Source organism: Chenopodium quinoa, unplaced genomic scaffold (assembly GCF_001683475.1).
Source record: "Chenopodium quinoa cultivar QQ74 unplaced genomic scaffold, ASM168347v1, whole genome shotgun sequence".
NCBI classification, from domain to species: domain Eukaryota; kingdom Viridiplantae; phylum Streptophyta; class Magnoliopsida; order Caryophyllales; family Amaranthaceae; genus Chenopodium; species Chenopodium quinoa.
In genome coordinates, this window is record NW_018744874.1 from 2,262,671 (window position 1) to 2,285,274 (window position 22,604).

The 22,604-nt window shown below is 36.5% G+C and overlaps 4 protein-coding genes across 4 annotated transcripts; 2 read left to right on the forward strand and 2 right to left on the reverse strand.

The window, feature by feature from the left end:
• The first annotated feature begins 56 nt into the window (after nucleotides 1-56).
• Nucleotides 57-2,818, forward strand: LOC110705157. Its single transcript, XM_021883008.1, has 3 exons — nucleotides 57-517; nucleotides 2,202-2,408; nucleotides 2,497-2,818. Exons 1-3 carry the CDS (start codon nucleotides 98-100, stop codon nucleotides 2,578-2,580), a joined length of 711 nt encoding a protein of 236 aa, XP_021738700.1. The 5' UTR covers nucleotides 57-97; the 3' UTR covers nucleotides 2,581-2,818.
• A 74-nt stretch (nucleotides 2,819-2,892) lies between these two features.
• On the forward strand, nucleotides 2,893-5,613 carry LOC110705156 (protein ANTAGONIST OF LIKE HETEROCHROMATIN PROTEIN 1-like). The gene has a single exon (XM_021883007.1). The coding sequence runs from the start codon at nucleotides 3,496-3,498 to the stop codon at nucleotides 4,753-4,755; it is 1,260 nt and encodes a 419-aa protein (XP_021738699.1). The 5' UTR covers nucleotides 2,893-3,495; the 3' UTR covers nucleotides 4,756-5,613.
• A 346-nt stretch (nucleotides 5,614-5,959) lies between these two features.
• On the reverse strand, nucleotides 5,960-10,821 carry LOC110705158 (protein DETOXIFICATION 46, chloroplastic-like). The gene is made up of 14 exons (XM_021883009.1): nucleotides 10,205-10,821; nucleotides 9,991-10,085; nucleotides 9,511-9,619; nucleotides 9,321-9,376; nucleotides 8,682-8,737; nucleotides 8,465-8,603; nucleotides 8,192-8,329; nucleotides 8,031-8,099; nucleotides 7,824-7,934; nucleotides 7,469-7,597; nucleotides 6,942-7,019; nucleotides 6,688-6,759; nucleotides 6,471-6,533; nucleotides 5,960-6,387 (listed from the first exon to the last, which is right to left on the reverse strand). The coding sequence occupies exons 1-14, from the start codon at nucleotides 10,635-10,637 to the stop codon at nucleotides 6,286-6,288; spliced, it is 1,650 nt and encodes a 549-aa protein (XP_021738701.1). The 5' UTR covers nucleotides 10,638-10,821; the 3' UTR covers nucleotides 5,960-6,285.
• A 7,161-nt stretch (nucleotides 10,822-17,982) lies between these two features.
• Nucleotides 17,983-20,673, reverse strand: LOC110705160 (putative protein TPRXL). The gene is made up of 2 exons (XM_021883012.1): nucleotides 20,016-20,673; nucleotides 17,983-18,879 (listed from the first exon to the last, which is right to left on the reverse strand). The coding sequence occupies exons 1-2, from the start codon at nucleotides 20,169-20,171 to the stop codon at nucleotides 18,274-18,276; spliced, it is 762 nt and encodes a 253-aa protein (XP_021738704.1). The 5' UTR covers nucleotides 20,172-20,673; the 3' UTR covers nucleotides 17,983-18,273.
• Between the last annotated feature and the right edge of the window lie 1,931 nt (nucleotides 20,674-22,604).

The window sequence follows — 22,604 nt, forward strand, 5'->3', positions numbered from 1 at the left end:
TTTGCACAACCTTTATTATATAAACAAGGAAAAGATAAATGAGTTAATTCTTAATTATATATCCTCCAATTTTCTGCCATTTTCGGATAAATAAAAAATGGCAACCACCGCAACACTAACTCAATTCCTCCTCCACCGCCACATCTTCCGCCCTCTCCACCTTTCAACCACCGTCCCTTTCTCTCTCATCCACACTCCTAAACTCTCTTTCTCTCTCTTAAAATCTCAAATTCAACCACTTTCTTCTTCATTTCCCCTGTTTTGTTCCCTTGAAGAAAACATTAACCTTAGTAATTCCGAAGATTCTAAGGAAAATGAAGCAACCCCAGAACCTAAAATTGCTAAAATTAAGGTTGGAGATTTGCCCAATTTGACTGTTAAAGAAAAGAAGGATCTTTGTTCTTATGCTAATAGTCTTGGTGATAAGCTTAAGTCTCAACAAGTGGGTAAATCTGGTGTTACTGATAATGTTGTTTTTGCTTTGTCTGAAACTCTTGAGGCCAATGAACTTCTCAAGGTTTGATTTTTTGTGCTTTTTTCTTGTTTTATTGTGTTAATTGTTGTTTGTTTTGGATTTTTTTGTGTAAAATTGTTGAATTTGTGGTTTTGAGGTTTTACATTAAAGGGTGAATTTTTAGTACTGTTTATGTTTGATTGAATATGGGAATTTGTGGAATTTGAATTTGCTTGAATTTGATTGTTTATGGAATTCTTGATTTGGGAATTAAGAATTGAGTTTCAGGGGTTTAGGGTTTATCATGTGGTGGTGGTGGTGGCAGTAGTTTTGTTTTGGATTTATGATTAATTGTATTTTGCTGGTAGAATAGGGGTTTTGGATTAGTGCAATGATATTTGAAAGTTGGGGCTTGGTTATTTAGCACCAATAGAACAGGATTTTGTTTTAGAAACTAAGGAATTGACAATTTAGATTATGCTTAGTGTAAGAGAAAAGAAATGATTTAAGGGGGTAGTAAGAATTTATACTAAGTTGCGAACAAAAAGGAACGGAGGGAGTAGAAGTTAACATAATGCGGGCGGAGGTGGTAGTGGTGGTTCATACAACCTATGACATTCTGTGTGATTACCCTGACTTCTTCATAAGATGGATTTTGGAGAAGTGTGAAATAAGGTGGTTTTGGGGTGTGAGTTGCACTATTCATAAATCTTGGGGATTAGCTAGTATATTTGAATTTTCGAACAACCTGTTATCTTTATTTAGGACTTCGGAATTGGGAGTTATACATAAATCTCTTTGGTAAATGATAATTCTCCCCTACTATTCTACAGGATAGGGAATCCCAAAATAGTAGCTTTTATCCAACTGTTTGATTCCCTTGTCCCAAGCTTATCTTTATGGTGTTTTTGTTCCATTTTGGGATGGTATTTTTTATTGCATTTGATGCTTTGTTAGGATAATTTGGTCCATTGCCTATGTGACTGATGTAGAAGTATAACGAATGTATTTCCTGGTTCATTGGTCATAGTATGATATATCTGGTTTATTGGATAGTGAAATTCAGGAGTTGCAAAGCTTCAAGGCTTGCTGATTTCATGAGATGATTCGTTCATGCTGGTTAATCTAATTTCTTTTGCAGCCCGTGAATTACTGTAGTGGCGTTGCTTGAATGATTGTGGTGCTAAAAGATATCCTTTTCTTGCTATTTGCTCACTTCTCAGACAAGTTTACATGTATGTAAAAGCAGCAACCTAGACAGTGCAAGAATCTTATAACATGTACAAGTAGTCAAGTAGTTATATTGGAATTACACAACTCTTCTCCAAATACCAATAAAGATATCAAGTCACTGTAAATGTTTGTAGACGCTTGCAGTTGCTGTGGCAACTTCATACTTCTATGTTTTAGTTAGACGCTATCATTACTTTTGTTTGGACACATGACATTGTGTCTATTTAAGTTAGTGGATTTAGCTTGCCATCTTGGATAGCTGGCATACCCCTCCATGGTTTGATTTCCAAAGCTAGTGATTTACGTAGTAGCTTTAATTTCATTCTGCAAGATCCTTTTTCTGTCAACCTGGTAATTGTCGTGACCAACACAACTTTTTTTTCCCCTCTTTTTTTTAATGGCAGGATGAACGCAACTGTTTTATCATATCTCTTCTTCCTGTACTTGTATAAAAAAAATGACATTTTTTTAAAAAAAAATTCGCTGAGATTTGCTTCGTTGTATGTTAAAACAGCTTAAGATACATAGAACCTGCCCAGGCGAGATGGATGATGTTGTTAAGCAACTAGAACTTGCTACTGGATCTGTTGTTGTAGGCCAGATTGGTCGAACAGTCATATTCTATCGGCCAAGCCTTACAAAATTAGAGGCGGAGAAGAAGAAAGAGCGTTCTCGGAAGCTTTTTGATCAGAAGAGGGAGAGGGCTCAGGCCGCTTTCATGGTAAAATTTTTAACACCCAACAGACCAACATATGTGATAAATCAATTTCTTATTTTCTGATTAAAGTTTTCTATGTGAAAAATTGCAGAAAAGAGAACAATTTCCAAAACGTCCAGGAGGCCCAGGTCGAGGTCAGTTTGGATATCGCAGATCTGAGAAGGTTGCCTCATAGATTAGTTGTTTGGTATTGTTGCTACAATTATTAGCATCACCTGTCATAGTGTAGATCATTTTTTCCCCAATTTCATGCCACTTCTTTTGTAAAATTTGAGTATCGAGTATCTAGTATCTCAAAATGCTTATGTGCTTCTTGAAGCTGTTCCCTTTTGTATTTATAACAAGATAAATCAGTGTAAGGTTGAGCTAGTGCAAGCCAATATGAATCCTCTTTCTTCATCTAATGCAAACAAGATAATTCGTTCGTATCATTGTGGCTAGCTTAGTATCATTGCCAAACAAGATATAGGCATGTTTCTGCTAGCTTAGTATCGTTGCTTTTAGTATCATATCATGAACAAGATAATTCTATTAATGTCAATTCTTCCCAAACGCCTTTAAAGAGAGATTCTCCTTAAATGGGGTAAGAGATACCACAATAAAAACGTCTACTCCTACGGAGTGTAAGTAATAAGTATGCATGTCGAGTTGTCGACTCATTCAGCTTCAATTACCACCACCTTCATCTGACCACCAAGCTGAACCGTACCCAATCATCATGTATGGGAATAAGTGAATAACGTGATTAGTCTCTCTTTTCACGAGTGCATACATAGAACTCTGGACGTCCATTATACACTCGAGTGTACAACAGGATACATGTACATTCTGAAATTTGACTAGGATCCGAACCCTTTTTGACCTAATGAGACTCGTAAAAAACATGGCCCACAAATCCGAAGTACACAAAAAATCGGCCCAGAAAAGCTGATACATCCAAACTCCCAATTCTTAAGGGCTCCACTAAAAACCTTTTATTCTGTTACCTGATAAAGTATAATCAGATTCTGGTTCAGACTTCAGACAGACAGAAGTCAGATGCAAACAAACAGAGGAGAGAGAAAACAGAAACAGAAGAAAGAGCTGATAAATGGATTCTCCTCAATTAGCAGCTCTACTCTCTTCTCTAATCTCTCAACTCACCCTCTTAATCCTTCTCCTTTACCCTTCTTCTCCCATTCCCTCTATTCCCGATTCCAATTCCAATTCCAATTCCTCTAATTTCCAAACAATTTTCTCTCTCCTCCACCACTTCCTCTCCTCCTCCGAAATCGCCGCTTCCCTTTCCCTCCGTCGCAAACGGAGGCGAACCCATTTCTCGGATCCCGATTCCGACCCGGAATCCCTTTCCGGGTCATCCAAACTCGCCCGACTCGCCCGAGTCGACTCAGCCCCTGACTCGTTCCGGGTCTTCTTCAAAATGGCGCCATCAACCTTCGAGTGGCTTTCCGGGTTGCTCGAGCCACTCCTCGAATGCCGAGATCCAATTGGATTGACTATAAACCTCTCAGCCGAGCTACGCCTCGGTATCGGGTTATACCGATTGTCAACCGGGTCGGACTATTCGGAGATTGCGACCCGGTTTCGGGTCACTGACCAAGTTGCCAAATTCTGCTCTAAACAACTTTGCAGGGTATTGTGTACAAATTTCAGATTTTGGGTTGGATTCCCTAACTCGGTCGAGTTGAACTCAGTGTCCCAAAACTTTAAGGACATTACAGGGTTACCCAATTGTTGTGGTGTGATCAGTTGTACAAGGTTTAATCTCAGTACACAAGAGAGTATAGCGGCTCAAATCGTTGTCGATTCGTCGAGTCGAATTCTGAGCATTGTAGCTGGATTTCATGGTCATAACAGCAACACAAAGGTACTAAAATCAACTACATTATACAAGGATATACAAGAAGGGAAAATACTGAACTCAACCCCTGTTTATTTAGGTGGGGTGGAAATACCTCAATATTTGGTTGCAACAAATAATGAGTACCCTTTACTACCTTGGCTAATAATCCCATATGATGACCCTGTACCTGGATCAAATGAGGAGAGGTTCAATGCTGCCCTTCGAATACCGCGAATTTCGATGCTTAAAACGGTTGCTAGTTTGAGGAATTGGGGTATATTGAGCAAGCCTATTGAGGAGGATTTTAGGAGTGGTGTTGCATATATTGGTGCTTGTGCTATTCTTCATAATGCTTTGCTAATAAGGGGGGATTATTCAGGATTATGTGATGATTTAGTGGATTATACTGTTAATGATCATGGGTTAGTACAAAGGAATGGCTCTAAAACGGAGGAGATTACTGTTGATGGATGTCTAATCAGAAGTGCATTGGCAACAAAACAGTGAGAAATGATTCAATATGGACAGATTTTTCATAGGATTTTTTTTTGATTGATTTTTTCATCACTTGATAATACAAATTTTTCATTGAGTGAAAATTGTTATTTATTTTCCTTTTTTTGTTTTTTTCTTGAATTTTAGTTAATTAGATGATGATTTTTGCCGTTCAATTAATCTGTTTGCGATACGGAAGATTGTACCATCTAACCTTGAGGTTGGGTGTTCAATCTCTACTAGAGGCACTTTGAGTCTTTGAGGATGGGAATCTCTTACCCTTCCTCCCTCACTCTCAAAGTGTACCGTGAGGGTTTGAGGTTCGATAATGTCCTCTTTATGAAAAAAAAAAAAAAAGAAAGAAAGATACGTAATTTAGTAGGTTTTAGGTCAGATGATCTTACTTACTATACGGCTTTTGAGTGCTTAGTCATGAAATAATGATATTTTAATGTTTCTACTATAGGAAGATACTTAAATTAATGGACATATGAATCACCCCTTTAAAGGGTTCCTAATCTCATTTCAATGGACCATCTTACCTTAAAAAAAAAAAAAAAAAACGGTTTAAAGATATGATATGAAACTTTATTGTATGGATTTTAATCATAATGCTGGGTATCTGAATCAATTCCTCCCTAAGCAGCTACTTGATTGGGCTGTTGGAAAAAGTTAAGATAAAGATATCTTAAATATACCTTTCCAAAGCTATAGTCTAGCACTGAGTTAATATTATAATTATGGTGTGTTTTAGTCAAAGGAATGAAATCACTATTAATAATAATTAATTAGTGAAAAAATGAATGTAGGAAAGCACAAAGCACCCTATGACCCTTCAGAACAGAGAGGACCAGAATTAGGAGGAGAGGTGTAATCACATATTGGGATTAGGTTGTACTATATTTAATTAGTAATGTACATTAAACATTAAATAAGGCCCTCTTGCCCCCACGCCCCGTATTAGGTATTTTAAAGGGCCAAACACTTGGTAGAAGGCCGAGGGGAAGGAAGGACCTCAATTGGGTTTTTTTCCTGTAAGGCCAATTTCTGTATCGTTCCAATTTTATCGGATTATCATGAAGGGGTGAACCAACAAAACACTGAGTGGTTCTTTACTAAAATTTGTCACCTTTTGATCTGAAAGTTGTACTTTGTCCTTATTGACACTTCTTGTTACAATAATCAGTTTGCTTAAACTCTTTAAGCAGGCCTAGGATTGCTCAATGAACTGTATAATTTTCAAGGGCTTCTATATGTTTTCAATATCTGATTTAGTATGGATGATATGCATCTGGCTTGGTTCCGGCCTTTGAAGCATTATTATGAGCAACAAACTTACACAGAACAGTAGAATTTCACCAAGTAGTATACAAATCAACTACCATTTGCATTATAGATGCTCCGCGTCACCAAGTAGGCAATCTTCTGAGCCTCATTTGGGCTTCAGAGAGTGATGGACGCAACTTCTGGACCATATGCTGTGGTTTTAAAAACACCCAAAGCACCAAATTTTATCGGTAAAAAATGTGGCTGGTACAGCATCTAAGCTGTTTTTAGCTCAGACAAATTAAAACGGAGAAGATCCTCTGAAAACAGTATCCCACTCGGAGAAAGAAGGCGTTGTAGAGCAATAAAAAATCGTGCCTAAGGAGGAGGGGGAATGCGGTCAGGCAATGTTAGATGATGTATTAAAAGAACTGCTGAAAATTTGAAGGAGAAAAAATTACCCATTGAAATCCAATTAGAGCAGTCCAGCAGCCTACCAAACCTAAACCTTGACTTCTCACAAGCTGTCATAGAACAAATTGTAAATGTGTTAAATTCGCTTGAGGGAAGCTAAGTGTTTGGAAAATTTAGATGGAAAAGAGGAAGACAAAAAATAATTGTACTGAATATCAGCAAGAGGCCGATAAATAAATATCAGAAAGTTCAGCATCGCAATACCAGCAATACAAGAGAGCCCAAGACAAAACATCCAGCCATTGATGTACTAATGAATTTAAGGTCCCTTCCAGCCTGCATGTCAAAGGCGATAAACCAATCCAATGTCAACAACCATAGGATGATTGAGACTATGACAGTATGACTTTTAAAATTGATTCACGAGTTCAGTTGTTTATATGGTGATGCAATGACTAATTACTTGACAATTTACAGTTCGACAAGGAAATGATCGAAATGAAATCTCCAACTCTTACCAGCAATGTTCCCTCACAACTGAGTATACAAGGAGTCACACATAAAGAGAGAAAGAACGGAACCCATACTTTGTGCATCTGCAGTCATATAAAAATGTCACCATTCTGCAGGAGTTAAGCAAACAAAACACTTTCATATACTCGATTTTACAGTCAGAAAACTTGCAACTGAGAAGCTGCTTTACCATAATATTGTACCAATGTAACCCCACATATCTAATATAGGTATCCTAAAATAATGCGTCACTTCCAAATTTTACACTTAATATTTCAAATTACAGCAGCAAGAATTTAAAAGGAAAGCTAATATATTGAATGGTGGAGATGTAAAAACGTAACACTGAAGATAACATGGTTCTCCAAAAAGATTCTTAAAAAATTCCCAGGTCATATGCGGCCTATAATCTGGGGACAAAAGGATACGATTTTACATAAGCAAAATTTTGACTTGCGTTAATCTACATGTGTTTTTAAGTCCAACAAGCATTACCAGCCCATTAATTTTTATAAAGGAAAACAAAACTAACCTCTGCTATAACGGCAGGATCAGGAGTGAAAACATTGGGAGCCAAGAAAGGAATGGATGTTGCAACAATGGCTAGAAAAAGACCGACAGAAGCACCTATGATCAAAAGAGATTTCAGCAGATCTCTAGCCTGTGCAACATGAACATTATCATCAGTAATATGAGTAAACCATCCCAAACACTTAATAGACTTGTAACGTTGAAGTGTCATTCAAAATTTCATCAAATTATGATTTGTGATGAATAATGACTAGGATTCCTTTAAGAGGCACTTACTTGGAGCTAAAAACAACTCAGGCCACTAGAATTTGGTGGCAGTCTATATAAAAAGGACTGGAAACTGACTGCTAGAATACCTTTACTAAACTTCGGTTTACTCCATACAGCAGCTCTGGCATGAATGATTGTGCTGTCTGAGAAAGGGGTTCACCCCATACTGCACACATGTGGAATATTTGAGACAGGACCTACAAGATTTTCAGTTGGCAATACGTTAGCCACTTAAATTTAGCTGCAGTACAGAGCCAAATATTATTCAAAAGCCTCAAACAAATTAGGTTCACCTGATGAGCAGCAATTGTATGCGTTCCCATGGAGGTAGCGAAGTATATTATCAACGAGTAAAAGGACACCTATAACAACATTAACATATCTTGAATGTCAGCTGATTTTTGCTTCAAACAGCTATAATTTAAACTTGATGCTACTTAAATTTGCAACAAACCTTTGAAACTATAGTTATAAATACTGGGGCAGCAATTGCAAATATTTCTTGAAGTTCAGGGAGCGTTGGAACTGCAATAGAATACCCATTGTATCCTTTCTTATTCAAAGCATCAATCATTGTGTAGGCTGCAACAATCTGAACAAGGAATATTCCAGCAATTGAGATCAGAAACACAAAAAGCAAAATAACAATAGTAAAAGCTAAGTTATAGTAGAAAAGAGTGGAATAGCAATAGTAAGAGAACAAAGAAGATAAACGGACTGAGCTCACCTGTGATATTGCTGTTGCCCATGCTGCACCAGCAATCCCGTAACCAAGGAACATGCAGAGTACTATATCACCAACACCATTTAAGACACTTGCGATTACCAAGGCCTTCAAAGGTCCCATTGAATCTTTCATGCCCAGACTAATAACAAATTAGAAAATATATGTTTTAACATAGAGGTATTTGAAAATAACTTTTTATACAGGGAACATCAAGTACCTTGCACTCTGAGCAACCCATCCTACAAGAATAGCAGGCCATGCTAAAGCTCGAATCTAGCAGGCAAAAGAAAAAGTCTTTGACAATTAAAGGAAGAAGAAGATGTGCGCGCAAATAAGACTCAACAAATCAGAATTAAGCAAACCAAATTAAAATACCATAATTTGGAGGTAGAAAGTGGAGAGCTATCTAATACCATTTAACAAGCAAGTACATTGAAGCAAGGAAACATGAATACACCTTGTTTTAGATACACCACAATCCAAGGGATGAACATTTGAAGATTTTTAGAAGTATCAAGGATACATGTATTCAGTGGTGTTACCTTAGTCATAATACAAATTTACAAAGTCATATGTCCTTGAAATGTACACATGTATCAGTCCTTTCATGAACTCAATATGTTCAAAATCTCTAATTTTAGTACATATTGAAACATCATATTCCTGTGTGATCAAAACCATTCAAAAACGGTGCCAAAATTTGTCACAGGTACTCCTAAATCACAACTTTTACCTCAATTACAGACCAGACCAATACCTCTTCAGCAGCGCAGGCAGTTATTGCCCCAAATAGCGACCAAACCAACTAGAAAAAAAGACACAAGACACAGAAGTGACCACAATATAGTAAACAAACCTGAATATAAGAATTCGCAGCAGGCAAAAGATGCACATTCTGTGCTCCAGCAAAAGCTGCAATTATAGCAAGCAAAGGCTTTATTCTAGGAATTAGAACAAAACTTTCCAAGGAGGCAACAAATGATCAAGTATTTCACTGAAGATCAACGTGTATATACAAAATATGTTCTTATACCAGTTTTATTTACCAGTTAAAGCCCATGAACCAAAGAATTTCGTAAATACAAGCATCGACACTCCACAAGCCAAACCCACAAACAGCAAAATTGATATTTGATGCTGCACTTGCTTCTCATCCTGCATTAATCACACAAAGTATACTTCATATTGATATCCATATACAAAGTCATACAAAAATGAAAAAAAAAATACTTTACACTCGCTTGTTACTAAATAATAGGCGACAATTCTATTTTGAATCGCCTATTACCCTCCACATTACTCTAAACTAACCATTATAAGAAATTGCAAACTTTTGACATGGTGGATACACTGATACAGTAAAAAAATTTAAACACCTTAGACGTAACAATAGTTGTGTAATGATACTTTAACTCGATTTATTGAAAAATAAACATACGTGTCACGTGTGATCAAATGCGTCCTATTATTTAGAAATAAAAGTAATAGTGTAACACTATAACTAATTAGTGAACAGAGTAATGCACCTGTCTAGCAAGTGAAGTTGCAACCATATTAGATGTTGCAATTGAAAGAAACATAAACACATAGCTCATATAATCACAAAGAACAGTTCCAGGACCTGCACATTAAACATTACATTAGCCGGTTTAGCCCCACTAAATTAAATCATAACCACAAATTAAAATTGTTAAAAACCCCAAAAATATCACAGAAAACAAATAATTCAGATTATAATACCCAAAGCAGCAAGCTCAATGGAGCTGCCTTGACCAATAACAGCAGTATCAATGAGACTCATCAAAGGCCCACAAATCCAAAGCCCAGTAGCAGGCCCAGAAAACTTGATGATCTCAATCATTTGATTCCATAAGCTTGGACTGGTGGATTTCTCAGTTGTGGGGTCCACCAAATCAGGGATTTCTTCTTCTTCATCCCTAAAATCAGATTCACTGGAAAGTTCTTGAGCAGGGGTGATGCAGTGAAGTTTTTGGGAAATGTGAAGAGTTGGGTGACTGAAAGTTGGTAACTTTAGTGGATTTGAAGAGGGTTTAGAGCGGAAATGTGAGGAAAGGGAAGAGGTAAAAGTGGGGAAAGGGAAATAGGTTGGGTTTAAAGTTAAGGGTTTGAGTTGAATAAGAGGGGAAATGGGTGTTATGGCTTTGAATTGCATTGTTTGGTTGTTTGTTTAGTACAAGGAAAATGAAGAAGATGATGAAAAAAAGGGAAAGAAATGAACTTAGGAAGTGTTTGATTTTGGAAAGAGAAGAGAAAGGGTAGTTGGTGCTTGTAGTCTTGTGGAAGTTGAGATATCCTTTGAAAGATCCAAGAATGACTTTAATGATATGAAAGTGAAATAGTATAATGACTAACAAGGTTAAATTTTGTCAAGGTACAAGTGCTCGCGGAGTCTAATGTTAATAGATGAAACAAGAATGAGTTACAGACTTACGGAGTAATAATAAATATCGTGATTTTATAATTTGTACATCTTTACATGATTGAAATCTAAAGCTACATTTAGTAAAAATTTAAAATTTATTTTATATTGAAATATTACAAACTTATGGTGTTATTATAAATCTCGTGATTCTTTAATTATTCGTCTTTGTATAATTGAAAATTTGAAATATACGGCTATAATAAGTAAAAATTTATTTTACACGGCATATATTACTTTATAGTCTACTCTTTATTCCAAAAACATTACATGATGGTGGAATACTACAAGTCTATAAGCAAACTTCCCTACAGCAACACTGGTGGAAGCAGAGCAACTACATATCTTGTGCTTACCATAATTCTCCAACTATTTTGGGCCCTTTTTCTTCTTCCACCACAACTGCTAACTCCGTAATTGGGTCAAGTGAAATAATGCATAGCCTAGTGGGCTCCACTTCATTCTTGCCATTCAATCAATGTGACTGCTAGTGTTATAAGTCATTGTAATTTCACTTGTGGGTGTCTTACATTTGATTAAAAGGAGAAATATTTTCACTCGATCATAGTATTTACTGATCCGTTTTAATATGGAACCTTTCTGGGCTTTATTTTTAACCGAATTCTCTTCTTTATTGTTTGGGTTGCCTACCTCGTCTCATATTATTTTAAATTTTATCATCTTATTAGAGCTTGAGTTGCGGGTTCCTTCTAAACTTTATAATTAACTCTAAGTTTTTAAGGAAGGGGTAGGGCATGTTTTGATTTACTGAACTGATTGGAGGCTTGGAGCTGAACTGATTAGAGTTGAATTGAAATGTACTGAATTGAATATTTTATGAAAAAAAGAAATTAGAAACTGAACTGAATTGATTGTAACTTAACTGAACCAAAATAAGTTAAAGAGAATAGGCCTTAACTCCTAGTCTCCTACCTTCACCATTTATTTTTGTATGGAACATTCTTGGGTCTTGTTTTTAGATCAAACTTTCTTCCTCCTTATTCTAGGTTGTTTAGGTCTGTTTTATATTATCTTAATATTCAACAAATAGGAATTAAAACCGATACGATTTATATTATTAAAGAGAAAATTGAATAAATTGACATTATTTGAATATCTGATCCCCTTCAAAGTTATTATTTGTTGATGGTAATTTTTAAACCCCTCAATTAAATAGAAACTTTTGTGTACATAAATATATTTCTTTAAAAAAAAAAAATTAGAGTGCATCAAACAATTTTAAGATGACTTTAAAAATAAATTTAGGTAACTTTTGATACGATTTTAAAGTAATTAGGGCATGTTCTCTTACGTTGAAATTCAGTTCAGCTCAGCTCAACTTCTAATTTCCTTCTCTTATAAAATATTCATTTCAGTTCAGTTCAGTTCAGCTAAGTTCAGTTCAGCTAAGTTCAGTTAATAAGAACAGGCCCTTAGATGATTAGCTTCACATGGTGTGACTTAACTTCAACTCAATTTTATCAGTAAAAGAACTTTAGACAGATATTCTAGTATAATTTCATAATCGATGTATTATTATTGCACTACCAATTTATTTAAAACTATGCTATAATTACTTTAAATTTTAAGACTTATTGTGAGGCTTGTGGGCCTATTGGGCTTTTAAAAATTTAATTTATCTTTACCCCATTATTATAAAATAAAGTTCATGGGCCATCATCCAGGCCTTAAATGATCTCCATGAAATTGGGAATACTATGAAAAGCCTTAAATGCAAGATAGGCTTAAAGACTAAAAGAATATCATCAGTTAGTTCACTAAAATAACACAAGGCCGAGTAGAGTTTTCCATTGTGTGTTACCTTTAGCACTCCTAGAAATTTTCACAAGGACTTCGCGATTGGAGATCAGAGTAGCATGGGGGTGGTAACTCGGTAAGGCATCAAAGCTCGGAGATGTCATACCAGTGTGACCATTAGCTAACTTAAGCAACGGATGGAGTTTCCTTGAGTTACCCTCTATAGAGAAAAATAACGCGGAATAGGGTTTGTAATTTTTTTGTGTGTTTATTGCTTGTGATAGTACAAATATTTATACACAGAAGTATCCTGTAAATTAGGCAACTACTACCAAGATTACAGCCTAAATATTTGCAGACTAATTTGGTTAATATTTAGTCCCTTTGATTAAGGAACTAATTATGGTTATTTCTACACTCCCCCTCAAGTTGGGCATTCGGTGCTCCAATGCCTAACTTGCGTAATGCCTCATCGAATGCTTCACTGTTGACAGCTTTTGTCAGGATATCAGCTAACTGATCTCTTGATCTCACAAATGGAAGTTTAATTATCTTATCTTCCAATTTGTCTTTTATGAAGTGTCTGTCTATCTCAACATGCTTCGTTCTGTCGTGTTGAACTGGATTTTCTGAGATACTTATTGCTGCTTTGTTATCACAAAAGAGTTTGCATGCTGTTTTTTTGTGGAAAACCAATTTCACTCATAAGTTTCCGGATCCATAAGATTTCAGTTATCCCTTTTGCAATACCTCTGAATTCTGCCTCTGCACTTGACAAAGCCACTACTTTCTGTTTCTTACTTCTCCAGGTGACCAAATTACCTCCTACTAGGGTGAAGTATCCAGAGGTGGATTTTCTACCATCACGATCTCCTGCCCAATCTGCGTCCGTGTACGCAATTAGATCTAGGTGATCATTCTTGTCAAAGTAAATCCCAGTACTACTTGTACCCTTTAGGTACCTCAAAATCCTCATTACTACTGTCATGTGTTGTACTTGTGGAAGATGCATGAATCTGCTCACTACCCCTACTGCATAGGCTATGTCTGGTCTTGTGTGAGCTAAGTAAATAAGTTTTCCCACAATCTTTTGATACTGCTCTTTATTAGTCAATTTTGCACCTTCAAGAATTTGAAGGCCATGATTTTCCACAATCGGAGTTTCAGCTGGTTTGCAACCAAGCATTCCTGTTTCTGCCAGAAGGTCAAGAATATATTTCCTCTGGTGAATGAAGATCCCTTGCTTTGATCTCAAGACCTCTATGCCAAGAAAGTATTTGAGGTTGCCCAAATCTTTCATCTCAAATTCCTGAAATAATTTTCCCTCTAACTCTGCAATCTCCTCTTCACCATTTCCTGTAATAATCATGTCATCTACATAGATGATTAAACAGGTAATTTTCTCTTTTTCTTTTTTCAGAAATAAAGTATGATCGGAATTACTTTGCCTATATCCAAACTTCTTCATAGCTTTTGTGAATCTTCCGAACCACGCCCTAGGAGACTGTTTTAGTCCATAGAGAGCCTTCCTCAATCTGCATCCTTCCCTATCTCTAAAATCATGAGAATATCCAGGAGGTACCTCCATATACACCTCCTCGTCAATGCTTCCATGAAGGAAGGCATTTTTCACATCAAACTGGTACAGAGGCCATTCCTTGTTTGCAGCTACAGAAAACAGAACTCGTATCGTGTCAATTTTGGCTACAGGAGAGAAAGTTTCTGAGTAGTCTATTCCATATGTCTGAGTGTATCCCTTAGCAACCAGTCGTGCTTTGTATCTCTCAATAGTTCCATCTGCTTTGTATTTGATGGAGAATACCCATCTACATCCCACCTTCTTCTTCCCCTTTGGTAAGATGCATTTCTCCCAAGTCTTGTTTTTCTGTAGGGCCTGCTTCCATTTTTCATTCTTGACAGCTTCCTCCAAATTCTTTGGAATGTCTGCGGAGTATAAAGAGGCATTGAAAGCTATGGCTGTGCTGGACAGATTTTCAGTGCTGATTCTTTCGATTGGATATCTCGACCGTTGGTCCTCATATTCAGGATCATATCTCCTTGGTGGAACTCCTCTCGTACTTCTAGGAGGTAACTCATACCTGTTTTGTTCACTTTCATTGGAGACAGGATTAATTTCAGGCATATTGTAGGAAACAGGAGAGCTTTCAGATGGTACCTCTTCTGATGATGGAATGTCATCAGATGGATGCTCATTTGGCGGATCTGGTGGAGACTGAAGAGGAAGTGGGACTACTGCTTCTGGGGTAGCATCGGTGGTATTGCCTACTTGTGTTGTAGGATCTGGGTCCACCATTTTTGGATATGTCAACCAGCTAAGGTCATCACTCAAATTCTCCCCCTGAGGACCTAGCTGGGTGTAATAGTAAGTTTGTTCAAAGAACTCACAGTCTAAGGTGGTGTAGACCCTTTTTTGAATTGGATCATAACAACGGTACCCTTTTTGATAAATTCCATACCCAATAAAGACACATTTAATTGCCCTAGGTTCGAGCTTATTTCGAGCCCGTTTTGGTAAATGAACATAGACAACGCACCCAAAGACTCGTGGAGGTAAAGAATGGACTGATGGGATGGTGACATGAGAGGATAAGGTGTCAAGAGGTGTTTGGTAGTCAAGCGGTTTACTAGGAAGTCGGTTTGTGAGATAGGTGGAAGTAGCAATGGCTTCTGGCCAAAAATAGACCGGGACATGGGATTCTAACATGATAGCTCTGGTTATTTCAAGAAGGGTTTGATTTTTCTGTTCGGCAATTCCATTTTGTTGGGGAGTGTCTGGGCATGTGGTTTGGTGAATCAGACCATGGTCAATAATGAATTGTTCCATATCTAAGGTTATATATTCCCCCCCCCCCCATTGTCCGATCGTAAAATTTGTGGGTGAGCATGAAACTGAGTGCATATCATATGATAAAATTTAACAAAGACATCAAACACTTCAGATTTATGTTTTAAGAAATAAATCCAACTCATACGAGTACAATCATCCACAAATAAAACAAAATAAGAATAGTTATGGAACGCAAATTCAGGCGCTGGGCCCCAGACATCGGAATGAATCAAAACAAAAGGTTTAGAGGCATGACTTAAACTAGGATGATAAGTATGTTTATGACTCTTAGCTAAGACACATGCTTCACAGTTCAATGCTACATCAATATTTTTAAAAGAGGGAAATAAACGTTTTAGGTAACCAAGAAAGGGGTGACCTAGCCGACGATGCCACATCCAAAGTTGGCTTTCCGGTGATCCATGAGCAAGCAAAGCGTTACCCTGTTGAGCCTCCTCATCCACATAGTACAAACCCCCTCGTTCAGTACCACGCCCAATGATCCGTCCTGTTAGAGCATCCTGCACAATACAACCAGAATCCGTTAATAAGACAGTACAATTAAGCTCTTTAGTCAACTGACTCACAGATAAAAGCTTATGAGTAAGACTGGGAATTAAAAGAAAATTATTTAAATGTATATCTGAAGTAACATCAATAATCCCAGTCTTGGTAACAGGAATATATTCCCCATTTGCTGTTTGGATTTGGTTTCGGTGAGAGGTTTGGGTGGCTTTAATATCTGATGGATCACTCGTCATAGTGTCAGTGGCTTCGCAGTCAAAAATCCATGGAGTGATTTTATTACAAACAAAGCCAAGAGGTTTCGGGCTTAAGTCATTGGGCTGTAAGTTTTCGGTTTGGGCTTCCAAACAAATGGGACCGGTTAGAGGAAGATTGAGAGAGTGAGTTTTGTGGGCTAAGTTTTCTTCCCTTTCCTCACTTCTCCTAGCCGACATATGTAAGAGGATTTCATCCTCTTTCCTTCTTTCATCCTCACTTTCTATTTTTTGAATCTCACTTTCCATACTCTGCTCCCTACTGTCCTTACCACCATTTTTATCGGTGACATTTTCTTCTTCTCTCATGCCCGAAATTCCTGTGTTGCCTGAGATGTTGTCTGAAATGTTGCCGGATCCGGTGCTTTCTGGGTTCCAGTACACGGCGACACTGGCCTTGCCGCCGGCTCCGGCCTTGGTGGCGGCCTTCTTCTTCGTGTACTCCTCCCACCATTCTGGATACCCGATAATTTCGAAACACCCTTTCTTGGCGTGTTTCGTTCCTCCACAATGGGTACATTTTAGGTGGGTTTTGTCTTCTCCCCGGAATGAGGATTCCGACCGGCGATTAACAACGAGCCCGCTTCCAATTTCTGAGGGATTTTGTCCTGATGATGAAACACCGGTCATTATCCCGCGACGCTGCGTCAATTGATGGAAGAGGGTCGTGATTCAGTAAGTCCCTCTTCTCTTTGTCCAGTGAGTCGTTTACACCGGCCAAAAATTGGTATAATCTTTGCCTCTGTATAAACGAATTAAAGAGAGTGATGTCTTCTGGGCACTGCATTGGATTTGGCATTCTCCTATCAATCTCTTTCCAGAGGGTATTCAGTTTACTGAAATACACCTCTAACTTTTTGTTTCCCTGCTTCAAAGATGCAGCCTTTGTGTTCAGATCAAAGGTATGTAATTCGTCCCTCCCACTACTGAGTGAGGTTTCAATGCCCTTCCATAGATCTCGAGCATATTTATAATCTAGAAATTGGTTCACTAGATCTCCATCGATGTTTTCGATGATCCGGGAGAGAACTAATGAGTCCCGTTGTGCCCATTGTGTGTACTCCGGGTCGTCCAATGGTACGGGGTTGGCAGTGATGTGATTGAGCCTTCCCCGACCACCAATTGCTATTTGCATCAGTTCACACCATTTTGTGTAATTCGTGAAGGTTAATTTTTCGGCCACACGCACTGTTTGTGATGTACCGGATTCTGGATTATTTTGTGTTTTGTTCATTTTCTGGAATAATTGGAACATTTGTTCCATTTGTTCCATGGAAATTAACTGGTTGTTTGGTGGTTGTTCGTCCATCGCAGGTAAGTTCTCCGATAAATGATGAGGAAAAACAAGGTTTCGTTTCCCAAATCGAACCTTACGGCTCTGATACCATATAGAGAAAAATAACGCGGAATAAGGTTTGTAATTTTTTTTGTGTGTTTATTGCTTGTGATAGTACAAATATTTATACACAGAAGTATCCTGTAAATTAGGCAACTACTACCAAGATTACAGCCTAAATATTTGCAGACTAAATTGGTTAATATTTAGTCCCTTTGATTAAGGAACTAATTATGGTTATTTCTACACCCTCGAGGGCAGTTAACATGTTATTCCTTGCAGCTACTAAGTATGCTACTCGTAGCCTGCAAGATAGGCATACCTGTTCAAACCATCCCATTTCCAAACTTCGGATACTAAAAGAACAAGCCATGTATTGAAAGACATTGAATTGAATCAAAAGAAGGACGAAAAGCTAAAGAAATTTTTCCTTAATCATGTATAACTTTAGAAATGTACAAGTCTATTAGTCTATCAATAAACTACCTATCTCAGCTCTCGTAGAACTATCATCTTTCATAAGGCTGATACTAAACCATACTAGAAGTATTACCCCCGCCAAGAAATGCTAGAGGATGAAACCATTCAAAATCCAATCAAACTGGCTGCATCCGACTTCAATTCCTAAACAACCCGAGCTCATATGAGTCACATCGACATGTTAAGATCAATCTTAGGCTTCTTATTCATCGTAGGCAAATGAACAACTGAATTGCACTTAGGACATTTAGGATCATTCTTCGATATCAACACATATAGCAAGCAAGCAGGGCAAGCTGCAGCAACCAATAACCCTTTATTTTGATTATCAGAAGGTAAAGAATTCGACAACCTTGATGACTCCCGTTCCTCCTCACCAATAGACAATGACAAGGAATTCGAGGGTGATGGAGACGACTTTGATGATGATCTGACAGTCGTAGGCATCATCATCCAACGCTTCTTAGATGAAGACGACGAGGAAGTTGATGATGAGGATGTAGGTGAGGCTCTCTCAGCTCTATCAAGAGCTGATTTCACCTTGTCTAAAGTACACACACTTGAATAATTTGAGGGTTGATTATTAGGGATTAACTTAAGGTCTAAACTTGGTTGTTCAAGCAGTCCAAGTGTTGGCTTTGTATTGGATGATGATGATGATGATTGTTGAAACACGTTTAAATCTTGTGGTTTGGTGGAAATCTCTTTTGCCATTTTCTTATGTTCAGATGCTGAGTTTGCAGGATTGCTTCTCTGTATGTAGACTTTTCCTGACTGCAGAACAATACAGATACAACGCGTTAATAAACCCGAACATTAATTACACCAATCAATACGTGACACTAATATGACCCGTCTTATGATATAGTACTATGTTCAATTTGCCCTTGGGGCTATGAATATCAAACACCATTTTTTAATTTTTTGTTTTACTCTACTATCAGAAAACAGAACATAGTACTCATAATTAGTCTCGAAATACCCTCAAACAAACACAATTAAAAACAGGTTTAGCTAGGTTTTTTCTTTCTTTGAAAAACTACAATATTAATTACTCTTCTCAGTCTTTAAGATTGAATTTTGACCACTTATATTTCAAAAAATTATCAATAAATATTATACAAAGTACTATAGTTACCTTTGAGGTATTAATTAATTCTTCATATTTCTTCTATAATTGCATCCTTTAAACTTTCACGTTTGTCAATCAAAACTTTTGACTATATTAATATCTCTAGTTATCTTTTTTTTTTTTAAAAAAAATTGATATTTTGAAAGTAGATATTAAGACGTATCTAACCAAGTTACACGTGATTGGTAAATACTCGGTAGTTTAAAAGTCCAATAACGGAGGAAATAACTTGAATTACATGTATTAAAGATAAATCAACTCCAACATTATCAACCCTATTTAACAGGAGAATTAACTTAACATATGCCAACAAAAATTAATTGTCCTGACCTTCAAATTTAAGGTAAGGTAATAGGATTATAAAATAATTATTTAAAAATTAATCAAGATTTGAACTTTGTAACATCTTAACATTTACAGATATAATCAGAGGAAATATATAAAAAGAGAAATAATAATAGAAAAAAAAAAATGAACGTGAGCAATCACTATGCTTAAAAGTCACACATTGATCATCGTAGCATTTATTATATCACTTAAATGATGCAATAAATTTAAATAAATACATTTCTTCAACATTAAAAACGAAATAAATTAAAAAAACAAAAATATAAAGTGCAAAATTTTTAATGAACTAGTCGCATAACTATAAGTCTATAACCCATACATATGATCAACAATTATCTATTGAAAAGAAGGTCACGAGCCTTTTAAACCCAAACCCGGGCACAATCAAAACATACGAAACGAAAAGAAAAATAAAATAAAAGTATGGTACCTTAAGATCAAGACGTTTTTCCCAACCATTAGGAACATGCAAATCAAGGTCTAATTCTTTAGAATCAATACCAAAACACCCACCAAGAAAATCACGAGTAATTAACCCAGATTTCGTATTATTATCTTTAATCAACATACTAACATCAGCAGCCATAATTTTATTCAAAATATGAAACAGAGGAGAGAGAAAATGATGAAAAAAAGGAGAGAGAAAATAGGAAGGAAAAAAGTGGAGATATGAAAAGAATGAAGAAAGAAAAATGAATAAATAAAAAAAAAAAGGGGAAGTTCGAATTAATTACGGGGTGGGAAGAAAATGATGAAAATTAAATGAGTGTTTGGAATTGGGTGTGAGAAAAAAATTAAATAACCATTAATTAGTTTTGGTTTTATTGGTGTTGGAATTTAATGTTATAGCCAAGAATGAAAGTAGCGTAGTAGTAATAAAGAAGGGATATTGAAGAGTTGTGGGGTAAACTAATTAATTAATAATTTCCAAGGAGAGAGAAAATATTTATTTATAAATGTAAAAGGAGGCGTGTGAGTAATTGGGGGGTGTATTTAATGTTGTTTGATGAATGATAATTAATTAATGTACAAATGGATGTCTTTTATTGTGATTGTTTTGGTATTCTTTTTATGGTCTATATTGGATAATTAATTAGGTAACCTACTATGACAAATCTTAAGTACTTATGATGAATGATTAGGGGTGGGACTTTTCAAACCGAACCGTGAAACCGCCCGTTACCAAACCGAACCATCACGGACCGATCCGTTTATAAACCGATAAATATAAACCGAAAACCGAACTGAACCGTTCAATATCAAACCGAAACCGAATTGAACCGCTCAATGTCAACCCGTTACGGACCGTAAACCGATAACAAACCAAACTGCGGAAATCCGAACCGAAACGAAACCGAACCGAATGGTTTATAAACCCGTTAATGACCCGAACCGTTTATAAACCGAAACCGTTTAAATCGAAAAAAAAACCGTTTGAACCGAACCATTTGTAACCCGCTAACCGTTTAAACCGACCCGTTTATGGACCGAAACCGTTTAAACCGCACGTATAAACCTAACCGTTATAATCCGCTAACCGTCTAAACTGAACTGTCATAACCCGTTAAACCGTTAAAATCGAACTGTTTTCGAATCGCAACCTGTTTAAACTGATCCGATTACAAACTGCTTAATTCAAATTGAATTATTTACAACCTAAATGGCTAAATAGTAAATACAATTAATGTTAATAAATGTAGATCTAATCAAACGGCTTAGGTTTATACAAATATATCACCTAGATCTAGGCCAACGGCATTATTAATATCGTTTTAGATTACTTATTTATTTTTTATTACAAGATATATCATTTGTATCATTTTCATTCCAGTAATAATGCTAGTCCACCCAAATTATCTTCATTGTTCCTTGATATTCATGATCATCCAATAACACTCAAAGCCTCAAAGATAACATAAGATTGGAGATGTATGAGATTGCGTTACACAAGTGGCATAAGCATTAGAATATTACTGTACTAGTCAATAAGGCGTACAATCATTCACATTATCACTTTATAAAACTTTCTTATACAAGTATTTTGCAAAGGGGAGGACTAAAATGTTTATAAAACACATTTTTTTAGCTTTTCTTAAATTAAACCAGATATTAAGTAAAAGAATTTTAATAAATACGGAGGCATCCCAAATCTGTAATCGTACATTAGTATTGCATATGATTTCATCACCACTTTAATTAGTGATTTCGTGATTTCGTCCATTTAACTTATTAAGTTGTTTGAGTTAGTAATCTAAATAAAGTAACAAACTAAATAACGAATCCTTTTAATCTCGTGTAAGTTATAATTTATAAGAAATGCAATGTTTGGAAATGGAAATTGATTCAATACGATATTGTTAATGTATATGTAATTATAGATTAATTATTATGTATATCATATCGTACGAATGTACGGTTGGTATCATTATCATACTATCATAAGTATCATTGTCTCATTGAATTATTGGTATGTACTACAATCGATAAACATATTTACATATCTGATTATTAAAACTTAAAAGTTTAAAACACTTGTTGATCAATCTAATTGAATACTTATACATTCTTAATTATCGATTTATCATATTATAAGTATCAACTCATTAAATCATGGTCATGACGCGATCTTTAAAACAATCATGAATTCATGACCCAAACCGCTTATAAACCGAACCGACATGATCCAAACCGTTCATAAACCGAACCAATTGAACTGTGTAAATCCTCTACTAAACCGGCCCATTTCAAACTGAACCGACATGATTCGCACCGTTTATAAACCGAACCGATATTGACCCGGGTAAATCCGCTCCCAAACTGACCTATTTCAAACCAAACCGGCTTGATCCAAACCGTTTGTAAACCGAACTGACATTGGCCCGGGTAAACCCGCCCCTTAAACCGACCCGTATCAAACCGAACCGACATAATCCGAATCGTTTATAAACCGACCCGCTTATGACCCAAACCGAATTTAAACCGCAAAGAAATAAACCAAAACCAAACCGAGCCGTGACTA